The sequence below is a fragment of the Falco rusticolus genome, chromosome 1 (genome assembly GCF_015220075.1).
Source record: "Falco rusticolus isolate bFalRus1 chromosome 1, bFalRus1.pri, whole genome shotgun sequence".
In the NCBI taxonomy this organism is placed as follows: Eukaryota; Metazoa; Chordata; class Aves; order Falconiformes; family Falconidae; genus Falco; species Falco rusticolus.
The window spans coordinates 3,441,931-3,460,354 of record NC_051187.1 but is presented as its reverse complement, the minus strand read 5'-3'; the positions used below and the strand labels follow the sequence as shown (position 1 = coordinate 3,460,354).

Sequence of the window (18,424 nt, the reverse complement as noted above, 5' to 3'; positions counted from 1 at the left end):
AGAGCAGCTTTGGTGGGAACCTGGCCTCCAGCCAGGGTAAAACCACCACAAAATCAAAAAAGTCTGTAATTTTTCAGTGACCCTCCCTGTTGCAGGTATTATTTTCAGTTAAACCCCACTTTCTTTGGCGTTTAACTGAAGTCTCACTTCAGTACTTTCATAATATCTGTTATCTGTCCCTAACATACAAATGACTTGAGAATATCTCCAGTTTATTTCTTGTCTATTTGTTGAGGAATCTCATATATTGTTTCAGAAGAACACTTGTATTCAATCGTAATCATTTTGATTTACTTCTAAAGTTTAAATCTAATTTGCTTGCATTTCATTATATGGAGTGGTTTATAGCATTTTCTGATGAGACGGTGGTTTTATTTGGCTTTATTTGAAGTCATACCTCATTATGATGAAATATAAACTGTTTAAGAAATAAACATACTAGAGAATACCTAGTACTGTGGTTAGGCTCCACTAATGACTAATTTCAGCAGGGAGACAGGTGGGTTATAGGTTGCAGCAGCAGCACTTAGGGCACGAACGCTAATCAGCCAGGTGTAATGGACTCTACAAAGCTTATAGGCATTTTCAGGTTTGCCAGAAATCGCTAAAAGCGAGAGATGAACTGCATTTCTAAGTGCGTGCAGATGTGAAGCTTGGCTAACGCAACTGTTTGTAATGTTCATCTGTGGTATTTTCTTGGCAAAGCAAATGAGCGTTCGGAAAGCATGACCCGAGCAGATCAGCAGACATGCTAACAATGCTCAAAGGAAGCAGCTTTGGAACACTACAAATATCTCATAAAAATGCTCTCTTTGAGCAGCACACATGAGTAAATTGGAGTGGGAGAAAAAAGTGGGTTTTCTTCCCCTCCCCCCCCCCCCCCAAATATTTTTCAACATTTAGGGTTTTATTGACTACTTTTCTATATTTAAATAGGTATTTTGACTCATCCTGTTAAATCTTTGTGCAGATTCCAGGAACATCTAATTCTTTTTCACTGTTGCTTTTCTTGTGGAGAAGTAATTTACATTTTTGTGTATTGACTGTGCTGAACACACGTGATATTTGATTACAGGGTGAAGCTGTAGTCAAAAAAAAAAAAAAAGCGTCAAACACTTTAGTTTCTGGAATACAATTCTTCTGATTTCAGTATTTCTGAAATGCTTTGCTCTGAGAGACAGACTCCAAGATGACATGCAACCTGGCCAGCGCCATGCAAATCATGCTTGGTAGATTTTAATTATGTAGCAGTTAGTTGTACTCTGAGATTTCAGTTATTTTAAATAAATTTTGACATTTTCAATGTTTTCTAGTCTATACCTCTTACAGTCACTCCACCCACATCTGGTGGGAAGTCCACATGAAACTGAAATGCCTGGGGAATTAGAAGTTAAGGTCACTGTGTGAGTACCGCTTCCCTAATTAAGAATAACTGTTTGACAGTTGTGTTGTAATACCATGTTTTTGTAACAGACCCTTTTTCGATAATCTGCAGACAATGTCCTACAATTAGATGCTTAATTTTTGAGCAACTCCTACTTGCATTCAGTTGCAACTAAAGTACTGATGATGTGCCCCAGTGAACATTTCAGTCCTTCCTTTAGCATCAAGCTTTGTGATGCTGGATTAATTAACTCGCAAGTACAGCCCTAGGATGCAGTCCAGTTGGAGATGCTCGTTGGGCATATTTTCACACGGCAGATGTAGGAATCTCTTTGATTCACAATATCTGTTTTGGCGCTATTGTCAGTACTTATACAGATGATGTCATGCTGTTCACCACTGGCAAAGAAATAGAAGATGAAGGGAAAGAATATGACATCTTCAGAGATTAAAGAGATAATCCAAGAGATACTCTATTAAAAGTATTGAGTTTCCCCTAAGCAGTTACTGCTCATAAAGAACAAGCGCTGCATGCTTTCCATTAGCTTACGTTGTTGGATACCGGCGCTCCAGCCCTTGCTCTTCTCTGCCAACTCTACGTTTCATTAACTACCAAAAATGGTTCCATCTTTGTATCTGACACCTTCTGGGAACTGGACCATCTCTGCAGCAGTTCTGTGGGTACCTGCTTAGACTTCTTAGCATAATGAAGTCTTTGCTCTGAGTGACACCTTTCACTTCATTAACTGGAACACTGATAGCCATAGTACGGGGAGCTTTGTTTATGTGAGCATCCACATGAACTATTTTCACACTCGTTGCAGCGATACCCTGGTTATTTACATGGGGGCAAATAATTCAGCCATAAAATGTGGACATGTATTCTTCCCAAGTATAATGATATCATTAAATTGGTATCTAATTATAATGTAGACCTATGTTTTTCTCCTTGCTGAATGCATTCAGTTGTTGTATATGTGGTATTTTTTCAGACTAAAATTTTTAAATGTTTGCTTGAGTCTATTACGTAGATTCTTTTCCCTAGGCCTTAGCTGTGAATAATCTGAAATCTCTAATTCTTACCCAGAAGAGTTGGATGTTTCCTGCATCTCTGAATCTTTGTCATTATAATCTGAGAACTGTTGTCTATGATGCTATCTCTCTGTTCCAGAGTAGCAATATTTTTGGTTTTGTTTCATAAACTCTGTGTACATTTACGTAGATTTGGTTCTTGAACATTCTGACACAGTGTTAGTGATTCACCAACTAATATTAATCAAAATGAACACAGTATGTTGGCTTTGTTGGGGAAAGTCTGCCAAAAGCCTAGAAGATCAAGAAAAAAGAAAAGTTTTTCAAAAAAGATAAAAATTTCTATAGCAAAGTTGGTGTATGTTAGCACAAGGAGTGCAGATTATTTAATCTGCCTTTAATAGTACCTTCACAGCAAATCTTGCAACAAGATTTTGCTCACAGATGAGGGGAGGGAAACCCCTCTCCTCTCTCGTGTGTCCCTTTTGCACTGCTTCTTATTCCTCCAAAGGAAAAGAAAGATGATAGTGGACCAGGAATGTGGTCACAGGAATTGCATCATCCCTTAGGGGAGCCATTTGGAAGAGTCTTCAACCAACAGAGCCAAACATGAACAAAAATATGGCAGAATAATCTCAGGGATATTTCAATCGGATGAGACTAAACGGCATTTATGGCACTCTCCTTGCTGGAGATGTTTCAAAGCAATGGTCTCAGTTATTCACACAAAATTACTCTGCTTCTACCTCCTTTGAAAGAAAACAAACAAACCAAAAAACCCTCAGAAAAACAAAGCAGAAGACAACAGGTATGATTTCTGCCCATCAGTTGTATTTATTAATCTGGCTCCAGAGGTAACCAAGAAGAGTTGGTGTAACTGTCGCTGTGGAAATAAAATAGGTGCCCGTGAGCGTGAGGTTTACTTTTTACCACCTTCATAAATGTTTGGAGAAGAGATCGAGCACCGTGTTATCTGGATTCACAAATAACACCGTAGGGTTAAAAAGTAAAATGACTGATGCAATACTGTTAAGAAATGAGAACCAGACAAGAAGCATTATTTAGCTAGATGCTAAATTATGACAAAATGTGGAATTAAAAAGATACTTTTCAGCAGGGCAAGGACTGATATAATTAAAATTAGAGCTGTGTCACGTGGCCTGTCTTTCAGCACGCTTTATTCACTCATTGTATCAATTATAGTTGGTTAGTAGTTTGAGAACTTTGGTGGGGTTTTTTGGTGTTTTGGAGGTTTTTTTAATTAACTGACATTAATCTAAGGTATCTGTCTAAGAAGTATTTGCAGGTGGGTTTTTTTGTCTTCTCTGTCTCCCGTTTCTTTCTTGAGTCGGTGTCAGACCCCTGCTCCCGCCCCGCCACACCAGGGCACTTCAGATGCTCTGTGGCTTGCAGGCTGTAGGCTTTGGGGCAGCTTCAGAAGGTCAAGACTCACAGAGCCGTGGAGGTGGTGGGTAAGGGGAACGTGGAGTCGTTACTCACCACCCAAGAACTTGGGCGTAGTTGCTGGCAACAAATAAGAGATTGATTGAAGGCTGGTGGAGGAAGGGTTTTCTCTGACCGACAGACGGTGAGCTCCTCCGAGGGATTTCCGTGGTGTTGTGACGGCAGGTATCATCAACAGGGTCAGAAAAGGATTGAACAGCTTTATGAGCAGCATGATGGTAACCAGTCACCGATGGGGATACACAGGGATTTAACCTCTGACTTCCCTGAGGCGCAGCCTGGTGCGGCGGCAATGCGGGGGGCAGGTTTATGCGGTCCCTGCCGTGGCGGCTGGAGAGGACAGTGGGCTCGGTGGCCCAGGAGCCTGCCTAGGGGTGGCGTACCTGGTGGGTTTGGTACCACTGATGGTTCAGTCTTACTTTTCCTGGGAATAAAGCGCAGGAGGCTTTTCCAGTGGCAGAACAACAGTTCTAACTATTTTTTCAGTGGTTTCCTGAGCTACTCTGTCTACTGTACTGTCCAAACAAACTGTAACACACCAACTTTATCTTGTAATACACAATTGCTTATTTTAACTTTATTTAATATTTTCAAAAGCCAAATTGAATCATTACCTCGTTCTGTCTTTTTTTTTCCTTCACAATACTACCTGTCTTGGTGGAGGCTGGTTGCATGTACATACTTCTCCAATTTACCAGTTTCACTTATCTTTACATCCCAGGGTACACTGTAACATTAGGAATAACATTGGCTATTTTCCAGTACGGTGGCTGATTGTAATGTGAGATTTTTTATTTATTTTTTTTTAAACAACTCTGCCAATTCATTCTTAGATTCTTTCAGAATTATTGAATGAATACCATCTGGTCTGGGTGCCTAGCCAGGAGTGAGAGGACAGATCTGACAACCGATGCCCCGTTACTGGATCCCAGTACCTGTGGTGGTCGCTGCTGATTTCACTGGGTCTCGTTCATGGTGGTGTTTATACAAACAACAGTAACTGGTGTTTGTTACCTGGAATTAGTAAGTACTAAATGGAAATTTCTTCTGCATCCCATGCCATGAGCTCCATGTTCTTACTTTTCTTGAAAGTTCCTGGGGGTAGTGCATCCCTTACTCTCAAGTCCCCCAAACCCAAGAGACAGCACAAGCCAAAGCAAAAGCTGCCCCATGGAACATGTCCATCACGTCCCCACTTAGGTCAGTATTTGGATGTTGCAGTTTTTTAATGTAGCTTTCTTTAGAAAAAATGCTCAGTTATCAAGACAAAACTAATATAAACCATCTTTATTGCATATTTAAATTCTGGCACAATTTGAAGACGTTGTTTACACTTACTTGCTCTTTCTTCATATCTTTATAATAGAGAAAAGCTGCAGGTGGCTTTTTTTTTTCCTTCTGCTTTTTGGAGGGGAAAAGGAGTGTTTGGGAAATAGGGAAGGGGCAAAACGGTGTTGTTAGTCCTTCAGAGTCTTTAATGTGAAGAAACAAAAGTGTTCCAAAACGACTTGCTTACAGCTGCAGAACATGTCACGGAGTAAAACCCACCTTCATTAAATGAGTGAGAAAGAATTCTAATTGTTTTGAAGTTCTTATGATCAGTCTGCATATGCTTCATTGTAATGTGATACTAAAGTGCCTCAATTATGATTTGTATATTTTGGTGCCAGAAGGTTTTTTTCTTATGCTAAATTATTAAGTTCTGTCAGCTGCTGGGCTGTCATATAGAGATACAGTAAATCACATTATATTTTGTCATGGATTACACAGAGCAATAAATTTGGGAACAGAGATCAAAGTAGTTTCACAATCACATCTGAGTGTAGGAGGGGTGTTTAACTTGTAGAAAATCTGATTTAGGTGAAACTGTTGCAGTTCTTGTGTGAATTTGAAATGAATTTGAGTGTTTGCTCGAAAATGAATAAGGTACAAATCCCCAAAAGAGTTCTCCTGTATTTTATTTCAGAGGAGTTAATTCTGACCTACAGCTGCAGGATGGAGAATGGATAAATAATTAAACATTGGGAATGTTAAGAGTCTTGCAATGTCTTATTTATGTTTTTAATTGCTTTCATGATTGAGCAATATATTCCATTCTCTTTTTAATTGGGACTTTGCTGGACTTGCGCACAGTTACTCATCGGTACAGTAATGCTTTCTGGCTCCGTGAAGTCGTCGTCCTTTTGGGGAAGCTTTGTTGTATTTAAAACTACGAACAGTAATCCAGCATAATCTTGCTAAGGAACAGTGATTGCTTCAGATCATAGATTTGTTAGGGGATTTTGTTGTATTTTCAGTGTTTGTCTTTCCAACTGGAGAAGCTTAACTTTTGTTGGGCTCTCATCGAATGATGTAAGTTAGTAATACAAGTTAACTGAGTAATACCGAGCCTGTCCTTTTGTTTCCAGTTTTCCTTCTATTTAACAAAAAGAGGTTGTATCTCAAAATGATACATATGTAGCATTTTTTTCTAGTCATCATCTTCCTAACACTTGCTTGTTATTGCCGCAAAATTCAACTTAAAACAGCAATCGAGAATCTAAAAAATACAAATGGCATTTTCATCCTTTTGTAGTCCTTTCAAGAGCCTTATAGCCTCTCCTTGGCAAAAATCGAGGCGTGTAAACTCAGCTGATATATAATGATGAAGGGCATAGATCTCAGAAATCTCCCGTTTCATGTTAAGTAGTCTTTAACTGAGTCAAATCACGGATCAGCGTCACATCTCGGTACTGTTGCCTTCTGTTTGCGGAGGAAACTTTAGCTTTGACTTGCATCTTCAAAGATGTTTAGCAGCCTATCCTTCCGTGACTTTACTGGGTGTTTAGCTGTTTGGGTACCAGAAACATCTGGGCCTGAGTGATACAAGCAGTTCTGTAAACTCCTTTATCTTGGAGTGGGAGAGAGAGACGGAGTGCACATGAGCAAGCGAGGTGCCTGTGCAGCAGAGGTGCCCGGTATTTCTGATGAATAAAGGCAGCTTGTAAAAGCTCAAACAGTTCCCATTGGGTGCATGTTGTATTTGTTAAGGCTCTGCAAAAGAAAACACCGCCCCTTTTGATAGAACGTCTTAAACCCACTGTAAATAACAGTCTTAATTTAGTTGGACAGAACAGAATAAAACCAGGAAATATTGACGATGGTAATCCAGACATGTATTTGTGCCGTACCAGATTTAGGCATGGAGCCGCGGGAAAACTAGGCTTCAGTACCCAAAAATGGGGAGTGTCGCAGTCTCAACATCTTCACTGGGTTTACTCGGTTCATCTTATTTGAGTGTTGAGCAAAAGAAGGAATCGTGCTATAATGTGAAAGCCACCTGCCTCCGCACTGTTTTGGCAAAATGTCGTAGTCCATCCTCACATTAAACTGTAATTCACTGTCGGTGCTTTAAATGCCTGATGCATGCGTCGGTACTACCTTGTATAAAGTATAGTTAATGTATCAAACGACCTCACGTGGCAAACTTAGACTATTCATCTAGTTTTAAAACCTTGTCTTGTATCCAGGGCTTGTATTTTAGGCCAAATCATGCAGTTTGTTTTAAATAAGGGCCTGGCTCGCTGCAATGTTGAATAGAAATCTGTATTGGTGATGCTGGGAAATATTTAGATGCTTGATAAATCCCTTTAGGTGAAGCTAGTAATTGCATACTGGTGTAAGGACGGTATAACTTTGGTATCAGACACCGTGAAGTTGGAGTCCGGTAGAAGAATTTTTGGAAGAGTCAAATTTTGGTACTTAATTTCTCTACATCATTTCAGAATGATTAGAAACGCACCGTCGATTTAAATGAAAAGACTGGAAGTCGGAATTTTCCTAAGGCACAAATTGCACGAGCAGTTTTTCAGTGAGCCCCCATTAGCACAGAACTGCAGTGGCCTGCAGAAGAGGAATTCTCCATACAGGTGGAGTGTCAAATTCATTTCTATTCATTCTTGGTTTTTTTCCCCAATGAAAAGTACTTAGCACATGAATGAGAGGGTTCTAAAGATATATTTTTTAAAAAATTTTAAAAAAGAAAAAGATTTATAGACCTACAAAAGTGTAATATAAAACAGAATACTAATAGGATTTGGGGATTTCTATCATTCATTTTCAAAGCCCTTGAAGTCATTTGGTACTTGACTAATTATTCTGTTAACATCATTTTGGATATTCAACTATTTTTAATAGTTTTTGGGTGGCTCAAATGACATGCTTGAGCTGGTTTGCTATTTTCACTGTTAGGCAGAGGTTCAGCTTTCCATTTGGTGGCTGGCTGGCAGGGAGAGCAGTACAAAGAAGAGTAGTGGTGTAGGAAGTCACCCACTGGTGGTATAAGAGGCACATAAGGAAAACCCACATTTCAGGCTTTGAGGTGGAAATGAAATTTTTATGTACAATCAGATGAACTTAAAAGGTGATCTGGTAATCTCTGAAGTTTAAACAGATACTGTACAGAGTGGTTTAACATACTTGGTAACAAAAATTGCTACAGTTAGCCATTCTGAAGGTCATTTTCTTTTGACATCTGTCAAATTACACAATCTTGAATTTTCGTACAAAGCATAATGCTGTCAAACTTAAATAGAAATATTCCAGAATGTGGTGTGGTGTGTTGTTTTTTAAGGTAAATGGGCCCCATTTACATTAGTTCTTTGATGTTAAATTCTTTGCTGCACATCAGAGAACAGTTGCTTCTTCCCTGGAGCAAGTTTTCTTTCTTCTCCTTCCCCCACCCTTTGATTTTTTCCCTTTTTTTTTTTCCTCTTTTTTTTTTTACTTTGCTTACACTTTTATCTAACTAATTATGGAGGATCAACTTATGTATGGCCATCATTTAGCTAGTTGCAGGCATTTTGAAAATGATTCTTTCATAGCTAGTGCCCTAAACAAGTTTCTTTAAATCTGCTTTTCTATTAGAGAATATGGGTGGAGAGAGAGATAACCTGGTGGTTTGAGATTTATGTTTGTGACGTTTTTTTTATTTATGTGTTGGGGAGATTGAAATCAAATTGAAACACTGTGGAATCTGTCACAAAACTGTAATTCATATAGAGATGAACAGCATTTCACAATGATCCTTAACTCTTACAGATCTATCCGCATTTGGGTTGCAGGAATTCATTTTCCCATTAGTTTTGTAGCATTAATTGAAGTCTCACTTACCATCCCAAAATCACCCTTCCAAAACTGGAAGATAGCAAATCATTTAGGTTGGGAAAAGTTAAGATCAAGTCCAACTGTAAACCTAACATCGCCAATCCACCGCTAAACCATGTCCCTGTGGACAAATCCATACTGTTCCAGAAAATTCTTAACAGCTGCATTTTTGATAAACATTCAAGACATCCTAAACACCTTCATGGATGTTGATGGGGGATGAAGTTGTCCCTGTGCCTGCCAACTCCATCGTGCAGCTGGAGCTACTCGTGACACCAAGATGTGGTCGTAGCGGTGAGAGCCCCCAGGGCTGTTCAGGGCATGCGTTCCATCAACTGGACCTAGAAGTCCCCTCTAATACATCTTACACCTTAAAAAGTCTTTTTTTAAGTTTATTTAAAAATTTAATTAGTAAAAAAAAAAAAGTAATGACTTTATAAATAGGGTAGGATGTGGTATGCTTTTGCGTTGTGGTCCCATCATAGATCCTTGGCTCTTCTATTCTTAGTAATGCTGTTCCATTTCATGAAAGGAAAAAATGAAAATCAAGTGGTGTTAGAATAGCATCTATTAATTCAGATCCCACATCTGCAGTGCTAATACCATTTTTAATTTTTATGTGAAATGTTTTGTTTAAGTCATTGCCATTTTACTCAGCAACCACAATATGATGCTTTAAGGCTTGTAGAATTATAGTTGGTTTTTAAAGCCAATTAACTGTAACAAGGACGTAATCTTTTTAATGCAAAAGTCCTCATGCAATATAAAATAACTGCACGTAAAATTGTCATAATCAGATAATTTTAGCTAAAATATGTATTAACTGTGTGAAACTAAACAGAAGTTAATTTTTGAATCAGTGGAATTCCTCTATGGCTTACCCAATTTAAACCTTTTCATTATAAAAATGGATATTACAATTGATATTTCTGACAAGCTTTTGCTAAGTGTGAATTTCACCAGCTACCTCTCACACACGGAAAACTAGTTTAAGACCATTAACTATATTTGCAGCGCTGCCCATTGCTATAAAAAAAGAGTTAGACTTTAATGAATACTGGCTGACCCTCCGAGCATTCACCTTCCAGTTAGTTTCTTATTCATTATGTTTCTGAAAGAGCATGTAACCTGAAAGGGAGGGAATGCCCTTAAAATAATACAGAAGCGGCTTTGGCTTTGTACAATGTGTGAGACGAGCAGCCTCTTAGAAAAGAAGGAGCCCAGGCAGCTGCTTGTGAGCACCGTGCCGGTGTGAGCCTTCTCCTTGGTGAAGAGAGGTGTCATAGAGACTCGCTGCGATGCTCGCTGTACACAGCTACGCGTATTTACTTTGCTGTAAGTTGTTCCTTAAAAATAAAAAAGTAAAAAGGTATTTTTTTGTGAGCCACGATGCTGTATGTGCCCCTGGGAGGCAGGTTTCTCCTCCCTAGGCTGCACAGCGACAGCCTCTAGTTCAGAGGTATTACGTTAGTTTAGTTGTAGGTTTTCAAAAGGGAGAAATTTTCTATTTCTGCAGTAAAAGGCAACAACGGAAAAGAGTGTTGCCACACATCACCATGAATTAGACCTTTTTCAGATCTTTCCAGTGTGCTATAACATGTAGAAGCTGCCTTCTGCAGAGCTCCACTGGTGCTACGTGCGCAGCCGTGACGATGCCAGACCTGCGAGGTGTTACAGACCTGGAGAGAAAAGCTTGAAATCAGCGGGTGACTGTAGCTTTTAGTGCCACAAGGTCGAGATCACCACTTTTGGACAGCTAGAGCCGGCCTAAATGTGTGTTTGCCACCTCCAGTGGAAGTTTTGGTAGCTCAGTACTTCCAAAAATCAGACCTCTCAGTTGAGGGTGTTTGGGACGGCAAGGAAATGTGAGAATTTGTGGTTCGTCGATGACTGGGAGACGACTTGTAAACATTTTGCTAATGGGAATTTTTTAAAGCCATTTATAAAATAAGATTTTATAATTGCCTTTAAATAAACCGGTAGGATATACTTTTTCTGCCTTCAGTTAGGAATGAAATGCTGAAATTCAGCATATCTTTCTTTTGGATCGCCTCTGTCACATCTATCAGAGGTCATCCTGGTCCTACTCAGTGTGAATAAACAAGTTCTAATTTGTTTATGGAAGTTATGAGTGGTTTTTTTATTATTTATTGGGATTTATTCTATGGGTTCAGGAGGTTATAAAGCTGCTTCTATGAAAGATGAAGACTTTTACCCCAGGCAAGTTGAGTGAGAGCAGCTGTAATGTGATCTTCTTTGCAGTGCCTTGCTGGCTAGTATCGCTCCCTTTCTGGGAGTAACAGTAATTTATACTATTACTGTAATTTATTTTTCACTTTTTTTCCCCTAAAGATAAACTGGCAGCTTCAGTCACTTTATGATATGCAGGGGTGGTAAAACGTAATCTGAAACTAGACGACAGTACAGTGGAAAGAGTGTTAACATGGGTCAGCCTGAGTACAAAGAGCAATGCAGCATGCCTGGCACCGCTGCTGCTGTGTTACTGCCCGCTTTGTATTTACGCAGCCCCACGGTATGCCCTTGTGGTGTATGTGGCACAATTCAAATGATCAATGTAGAAGAGGAATTTTAATTTGTCTGCTGCTCTAGCATTCTTGGATGTGCCAGTATGTAGCGCCATTATTTATAAGAAAAAATGACCAAAACATGTGTTCTCACAAAGTATGCACAAACTTGATAATTGGTTTCAATTAATGTTTTTGGTACGTTTCTTAGTACTAACGAACAGATGAAATAGACACCTCTGTATGTTTCATAATCTTGGAATTTTAAAATTTAATTTTTTATTAAAATTAAAATTTAATATTTAAAATTCATAATCTTGGAAGGTTTTCAAGATCTTAAATTGCAGTATCGTGTAAACGTCAAGATTATTTTTAACTGGCTGTAATATACTTATATTAAGCTGCACTGTGCGTAACTGCCTGGCTTGTATAAGGCGATCGGAGCCCTCGCGCTTGGTGGTGATTCACAAGCACTCTCTGCAACTTGAAGCTCCTAAATTTAGAGTCCAGTAAAATCAATGAGACTGTTTGCTTGACTGAAATCCCTGGTGTGTGCAGAAATGGAGTTTCAGTCTTGCAGCTGGATCCAAGCAGGGTCTGGAGGCTCCTGTGGTCCCCCAAAACGCCCGCTGGCACACAGGCAGCTGAAGGAGCGCGCGTGTGCTGGGTGCTGTGCCGTAAAACCAAGGGCGACAGATCAAAGATTTGAACACGAGGTCAGATAGGTTTTGAAAATTTAATCAGCTTAAATTTGCTTCAGGACCCGGTTTCATAATATTCTGTCCCCCTAAGAAAATATTTTTCTTAGACACCTGTCCTCAAATTTTAGAGCCAAGAACGCGCGAGCGCTTAGCAGTTCATCTGAGGACAGCGTTTTGCAGCTGGGCTATCAGTACAATACTGTGGCACTTTGCAAGAAATGCAAAGAAATCGCAGTTGTGTCCTGAAGTTAAATTGAATCTACTTTTTTATTATTACTATTATGGTTACTGAATTATTTATTATTTGTGGAAAAAACCTTAAGAGCTCTTTTACCCCAGCGGTATAGAAATATGTGCTTATTGAATTCCAATATGACAAAGCAGCCTTGTTTTCCCTTTATTTTATTCTTTATCTTTGAGTTGTGGAAAAAAAAAAAAAACCAAACAACAAAAAACACGAGGAGGAGGAGAGGGCTGTATGTTCCAAGAGCCCCTGGTGGGTTCATCTGCACCTTGGGTGGATTTTCAGTGTGGTCACCACCTTTAGCTGGGAAGGGACGTGCACTGGGACAAAAGGCAGTTGCAGACACCAAGCTGAGAGGTGGCATTGTGTCCTCTGTGTCACGTTGCACCCCGGCAGCCTGTGTCTGGGGCTTTCTCCTTGCCTTTTCCCTCTGTTCAGAAACAAAATCACCCTGGAAAACTCGTGTGTGTGCATTGCCTCCTTCCCCTGCCACACACACACACTCACTCACTCTCTTTTTTTTTTATTATTTTTTTTTTAATCCGCAGAGGTCTTTATGTTTTTCTAATAATTGGCAGCAGAGGTACAATTTCTCCCCTCTTTTAAGTGATGAATAGTTGGCTGGAGATCAAAGGCAAGCCCTTGCGGTTTTTTGGCTGCCACAAAAGGGCGTTGGGGCTGGCGCGGGTCCCAGCCGCTCGGCGATAGGCATGTGGATGAGGTGCCAAGCGGAGGGGTCGGTGGCAAAGTGTCTGTACACGTTCTTCAGCTGAGCTAATCTGGTCGCCTTTTGTGTGTGTTTCAGGCAAACAGCCGGCTGAAGCAGACTGAGAAGGAGTACAGTCAGAAGCTGGCTAAATCCTCGCAGGTAGGTAGCGAGAAGAGAGGAACCTCAGGTGAATCCATTTGATTTGGAAACTTGATGAAAAGTGTAATTATTTCTGCTTTTAAGTGTGGGTCTTGATGATAAGAGAAGTCATAACCACGTCCCAAATCAAACATCTAGTGTCTGTCTTGGAGGTTTTTAACTTCTCAAAAAACACAGAGCACTGAGCTGTCTAGAAGCAATGGGTGGGGTTTTTTGGAGTTCCAAGTTTAATCTTTTTCATCTACTTTTTAATCTCCTGAGCAGCCAGGAGGACTGAATCCGCCCTCTGTCAGCGGAGGGGAAGGTGAGGTGCCCCGTCAGCCAGCACGGCTCATAAAATCAGGAGCAGTTGCACCACCAGGGCTTGCGTTCCGTGTTGGGATGGTGTTTGCCCGCCTGCTGATGGCAGGACAGCCGTCCCCACGCTGCCTGCGGCATGTTGTCGCTCCTAGCCAGTTCAGCATCTCTGCCCAAAATAACACTTTGAAGAATGTCAGTGTCCTGAAAGCAAACTGGTTTCGACTTGAGTTTTTGTTCTTTGGAGTGGTCTTTTGAACATGGAAGAGGAAAGTGTGTCTTAAATTCACATGTATGCTTTAAAATGATAAGACGGGATGATTTTTACATATTTCAGCCTTCAGTTTGAGTGACAGGTAGTACTGAAGTGTGAAAAACGATGGAGATGCAACCAGAAGTTAAGCTTTTAATAATAAGAAAATTGCCACGAGGATTTACGTGGAGGTATCATTCTTCTCATTCCTCCCAACCGCAGCAGAACGCCTGCCTTTCGCTCGCAAAGTGCGTTTTCAGCAATAGTAGCGATAGTCTAATAATACTCTTTTAAAATCAATGAAAACACTACGAAGAATGGTTTGGAAGCCTCTAAGCTAGGCGGGAGCCATCAGTGAGACAGTAACAAGAAACTGCAAACTTTACTGTTTTACCAACACTTTAAAATATTTTAAAACTCTAGATTTCAGCTTTTCAGCTACCTTTTGGGCCCCACTCTCTGTAACAGTTGTCCAAAATTGTGACTTCAGTTGTGCCAGTGAAATTTATTGGACTATAGCTTTTACACACTACATTTTTGGGAGGCTGCATTTATCAGAATCGTTGCTAAATACGTTTTTACGTTATATTTCTAAAACCTAATGTGCTTTTTGCACATTTATTTGCATACAGAGAGGTTGTGGGGTCTCCATCCTTAGAGATATGTAAAACCTGACTGGAAAGGACCCTGAGCAACCAGCTCTGGGTGACCCTGCATGGAGCTGGTCCCTTCCAACCTCCCCCATTCCATGGTTCAGTGGGAGGCCAGAGCAAACGCTCTCCTAAATGCCCTTTTAGTCATTTGGTGAGAGCCTTATTTAGCAAGAAAGAAAGAACTACCACCACCAAACCCTACTTTTTTTTTTTTTTTTTTTTGTCTTGCCCTGTGAACCGGCATAGCAGAATATCGATAAAGCCCAAGCAGGAAGGTTTAATGCATGCCAGGTCTTGAGGAGGAGACCCTGTCATTGCTGACAGGTTTGCCTTTTGTCACTGTCGTTTCTGTTCCTGTCGTGCCTGGTGAGTGCAATCAGACGTCAGCCTCTCGGTGCCAGCCATAGCGTACTGCCAGTACAGAAACGGGTCTTGGTCCCTTGGTTAAAGACAGATGGAATAGTTTAAGCATTTCTGAATTTTTAAACAAGGGATAAGGGAAATTGCTTTAATTGTTACAGTGGGAACACCTAGGTAGTGTAGTACAATGTAATAACCTTGTAACCTAAACGTCATAATAAATTTTGTCAGACTGAAATTTATTGGCTTGTAGAATGGAAACATTTTTAGACTTTTTTTTTTCTTTTTTTTTTTTTTTTTTTTTTAAGCTAGGCATTGCTGCAGCTAATGTGCTGTTCTCTTTACTGGGGAGAGCTGGACCCAGTGACCAGGACTGGCACGGCTCCGCGCTTTCTGTGGCAGGCACAACACAGACATCATATGTCAGGGCTATTTGGCACAATACAGCAGTTTCGCCCTAATGTCTGAATTTCTTTACTTTTGTGGGTTTGAATCAAATCCCTAAAGTTACTTGAACATAGCTTTTTGTTGGTGGTTGTTTTTTGGTTGGTGGGTTTATTTTTTTTTCTTTTTTCTTTTTTCTTTTTTTTTTTTTTTGTAGTTCAGTATTAATAATAGGTCAATTGCAACTTTTCTTGTGGTCATGTTGCTGACAACATCTGTCTAATCTTACTCTCTGTGGCCTCTTGGAACATTCGCTTTTAACACCCACACAGAGAAGATATTTCAAGAAATTTCCTCTGAAGTTTATGCAAAGTAAACAGATTATTTTTTTTCCCTGAAAAGTACTGCACAAAGCAGATCTTTCTCCATCAATTCATGCTGAAATTTCCTTGCATGCATTTCAAACCCCTATGCTAGTCCAGGGTCTTAACCCAGTGAAAGCTTTAAATCTCATTTTTGTGGTACCTTAAATAGTTTGTTACTTTGTTTTCTTTTTAAAAAGGGTCAAAATGAAACATACACGAAGTGGTATAGGTTGGCACGGCTTCAAGATGCTAGCTCAACAGTTTGATCCGTTGCTTTCTCCTGCTTTCTCGCTGCAGGTGTTACACACCTAGCAAAGCTGAATTTGTGTGAATTGTGTCATCTAAATGATGACCTAAATTGCTAAGCCACTGATATCGCTTAATTCTGCCTCAAGAGTCGCACCTATCCAGATAATCTCTAAACTTTGGCCCATTGATCTCATTAAGAGCAAACTGCCTCCCTCTTGATTGGCGGTGTTATCTTTTTTAGTATTTATTCGTTTTTAGAATAGAAATACAGAAATATCTGTCTAGGTGTTACTCATCATCTGTGTTACTTTCTGGGGTTTTCAGGGTGTAAATCAGAGCAGTAAATTTACAGTAGAGTTTTAATCTTCTTTACCCCTTCCCCCATGATTCTAGTACCTTCACTTGAGCACATTCCTTACTACGTAGTTACTCCTGTCCTGTTAGTAGTTGTTTCAAAATGTTTTTTTCCTAAAGAACTGTGGCCTGAGTATAGTTGCGTGTCTGTGGCAATGAGGAGGCCTTGCAAACACCCAAGGCTGAGCACTCTGGTCGTCCCTCCCTGAGCTGCCTATGTGCTAAAGTGGTTTTAGAATTAGGTTGTATTATGCTGCTGCAGCAGCTTAACCTTAAGCTTGAATATATACATTAAAGTCAGCGACTCTCCCATATGTTTAAGAGCTTTGGTAGGTGATGACATGTCGGCATAAAATTCTGTAAATATGCCTGAAGGATCAGGTTTAATTATGACTTTCCACAGTGATAAAAAAGGTGAAACAAGTCCATTTCAACAAATCAGGAGTGAATGGTTTAAGGGTCCTGGGCACTGAATGAGGCCCCCGCTGTCCTGCTGAGGAGAATGTGCTCCTTTCAGCAGCTCAGAAACTTCACCGTCAAGTTTAAATTTCAGCCCAGTATGTAAATCTGGGTGTTTTCTTCTCTGCAGTATCAAGCTATAAAGTGTCCTTCTAGAAAACACACACCACCATCATCACGCTGTATATTTGCACTACTGGTTTCGGTGCAGTGAGAGACTGGGAACGTGCTTGATTTTGAAGATCACAGATGTGCTTTGTTCTCATGAGTAAATATTTTGGAATGTCATTGCAGAGAACCCTTCCAAATATTTTGTGTTCAGCAATTTTTGTCATTCGCAGCCTTATTCTCTTCCTTTTTGTCGCGTGGAATTTCATGCTTGCTAGCATGTAATATTTTAATTTTAAAATATTCAGCTTGCCCAGCAGAGTTTGCCAATGCCATGCCTTGTACCGCACGTAAAAACATGCAACACACATGCCTTTTACTGAAGAGAGACTGAGCGTGCTGTTTTCTTTGCAGATCATAGCTGAGCTTAAGACAACGGTTGCGTCCCTGGCGGAGGAGAGCAGCCGGCAGCAGCTCACCGCCCAGCAGCAGCTGCAGGAAGTTGTACAGAAGTTTGAAGATACGAAGCAGCAGCTGATAACGGATAATGACCGAGCGATCAAGGTAATCTGGGGAGTGTAGTCACCCGTGCTGCTGGCTGTTGGAGTGTAATTAAAAGTTCTGCAGTAGGCAGATGAATGCAGTTATCATTCCTGTTCGCACAGTGCTCGCTGGTTCCGTTCGCTGGACCTTTGACTTTGACGTATCTGATGACTCAGGCGCTCTCCTCTGGCTGATCAGGCGTCTGCGTTACACGTTGGCTTTTGGCGAGTCTAATCCATCCACTTCAGTCAAATACTTAAAACTTTCCTGTTTTCTTTCTTTTACTGGTGACTTAGATATTTTAACATATTTTCAGCACCTTTATACAGTGCTTTCAGTACTTGGGGTAAAAAAAAAAAAAAAAGCTGAGAAGTAGGAGAGCTGAGCTGCACCACCTGAGAGCCAGCGGCACAGGACAGCACGGGCTTTAGCCTGGTTTTCACAAAACACTCAACTTGCATGTTTAAGGATGCAATGAAGGAAAGTATGTTCTTAGGTTCCATTGCAAACTAGATGCAAAATCTGTGCTGAATACAAATGGGATAAAGTATTTATTATTCGTAACTTTTTTTGTTGGATTAGATTTCCATACATTTTGCATCAGAGTTGCGTTCTCTGGCCTTTTTCAAAGCAGCTTTGATTGATTATGGGTTCTGGCCATTTGGACTCTGCTCCTTGCTGCTTTGACACCTTGATTCAAAGTGGCTGCAGAGAATCCCACCTGCAGAAGCAAGCAGAATTATTTTCCAAACATTTTTCCTTTCAGAGTAGTAAAGAGCAATGGAAAATTTTTCAAACTATATAATCTGCTAGGGTTGACAACGAAAACACTTCATTAAAAGTTGTATAGAAGAAGGAAATTCCTTTTTTTTTTTTCTTCTTCATAAAGCCCTCTACTAGTACCAAACAAAGAATTACATTGTTAAATCTAGAAACTCATGAAAAACATGAACTCCTACGGTTTGTCTAACTTGTGCTGTAAAGAAACCATGGGAGCTTTTACATGTTAGAACTATCTGATGTTCAATTACGGTACA

General features: G+C 40.2%; 1 protein-coding gene across 4 annotated transcripts in view; it reads left to right on the top strand.

Annotated features, from left to right (window-relative positions):
- CEP112 (centrosomal protein 112) overlaps positions 1–18,424 on the top strand; it is a 171,517-nt gene that overhangs the window by 112,062 nt on the left and 41,031 nt on the right. For 3 of the 4 annotated variants that reach the window (XM_037405009.1, XM_037405025.1, XM_037405018.1), the window contains 2 exons: positions 13,300–13,362; positions 17,259–17,408. In XM_037405009.1, coding sequence (XP_037260906.1) covers positions 13,300–13,362; positions 17,259–17,408 — 213 coding nt within the window. Of the gene's footprint in view, positions 1–4,712; positions 4,785–13,299; positions 13,363–17,258; positions 17,409–18,424 lie in introns of those variants that run through there. The other variant, XM_037405034.1, reaches the window with a different exon arrangement.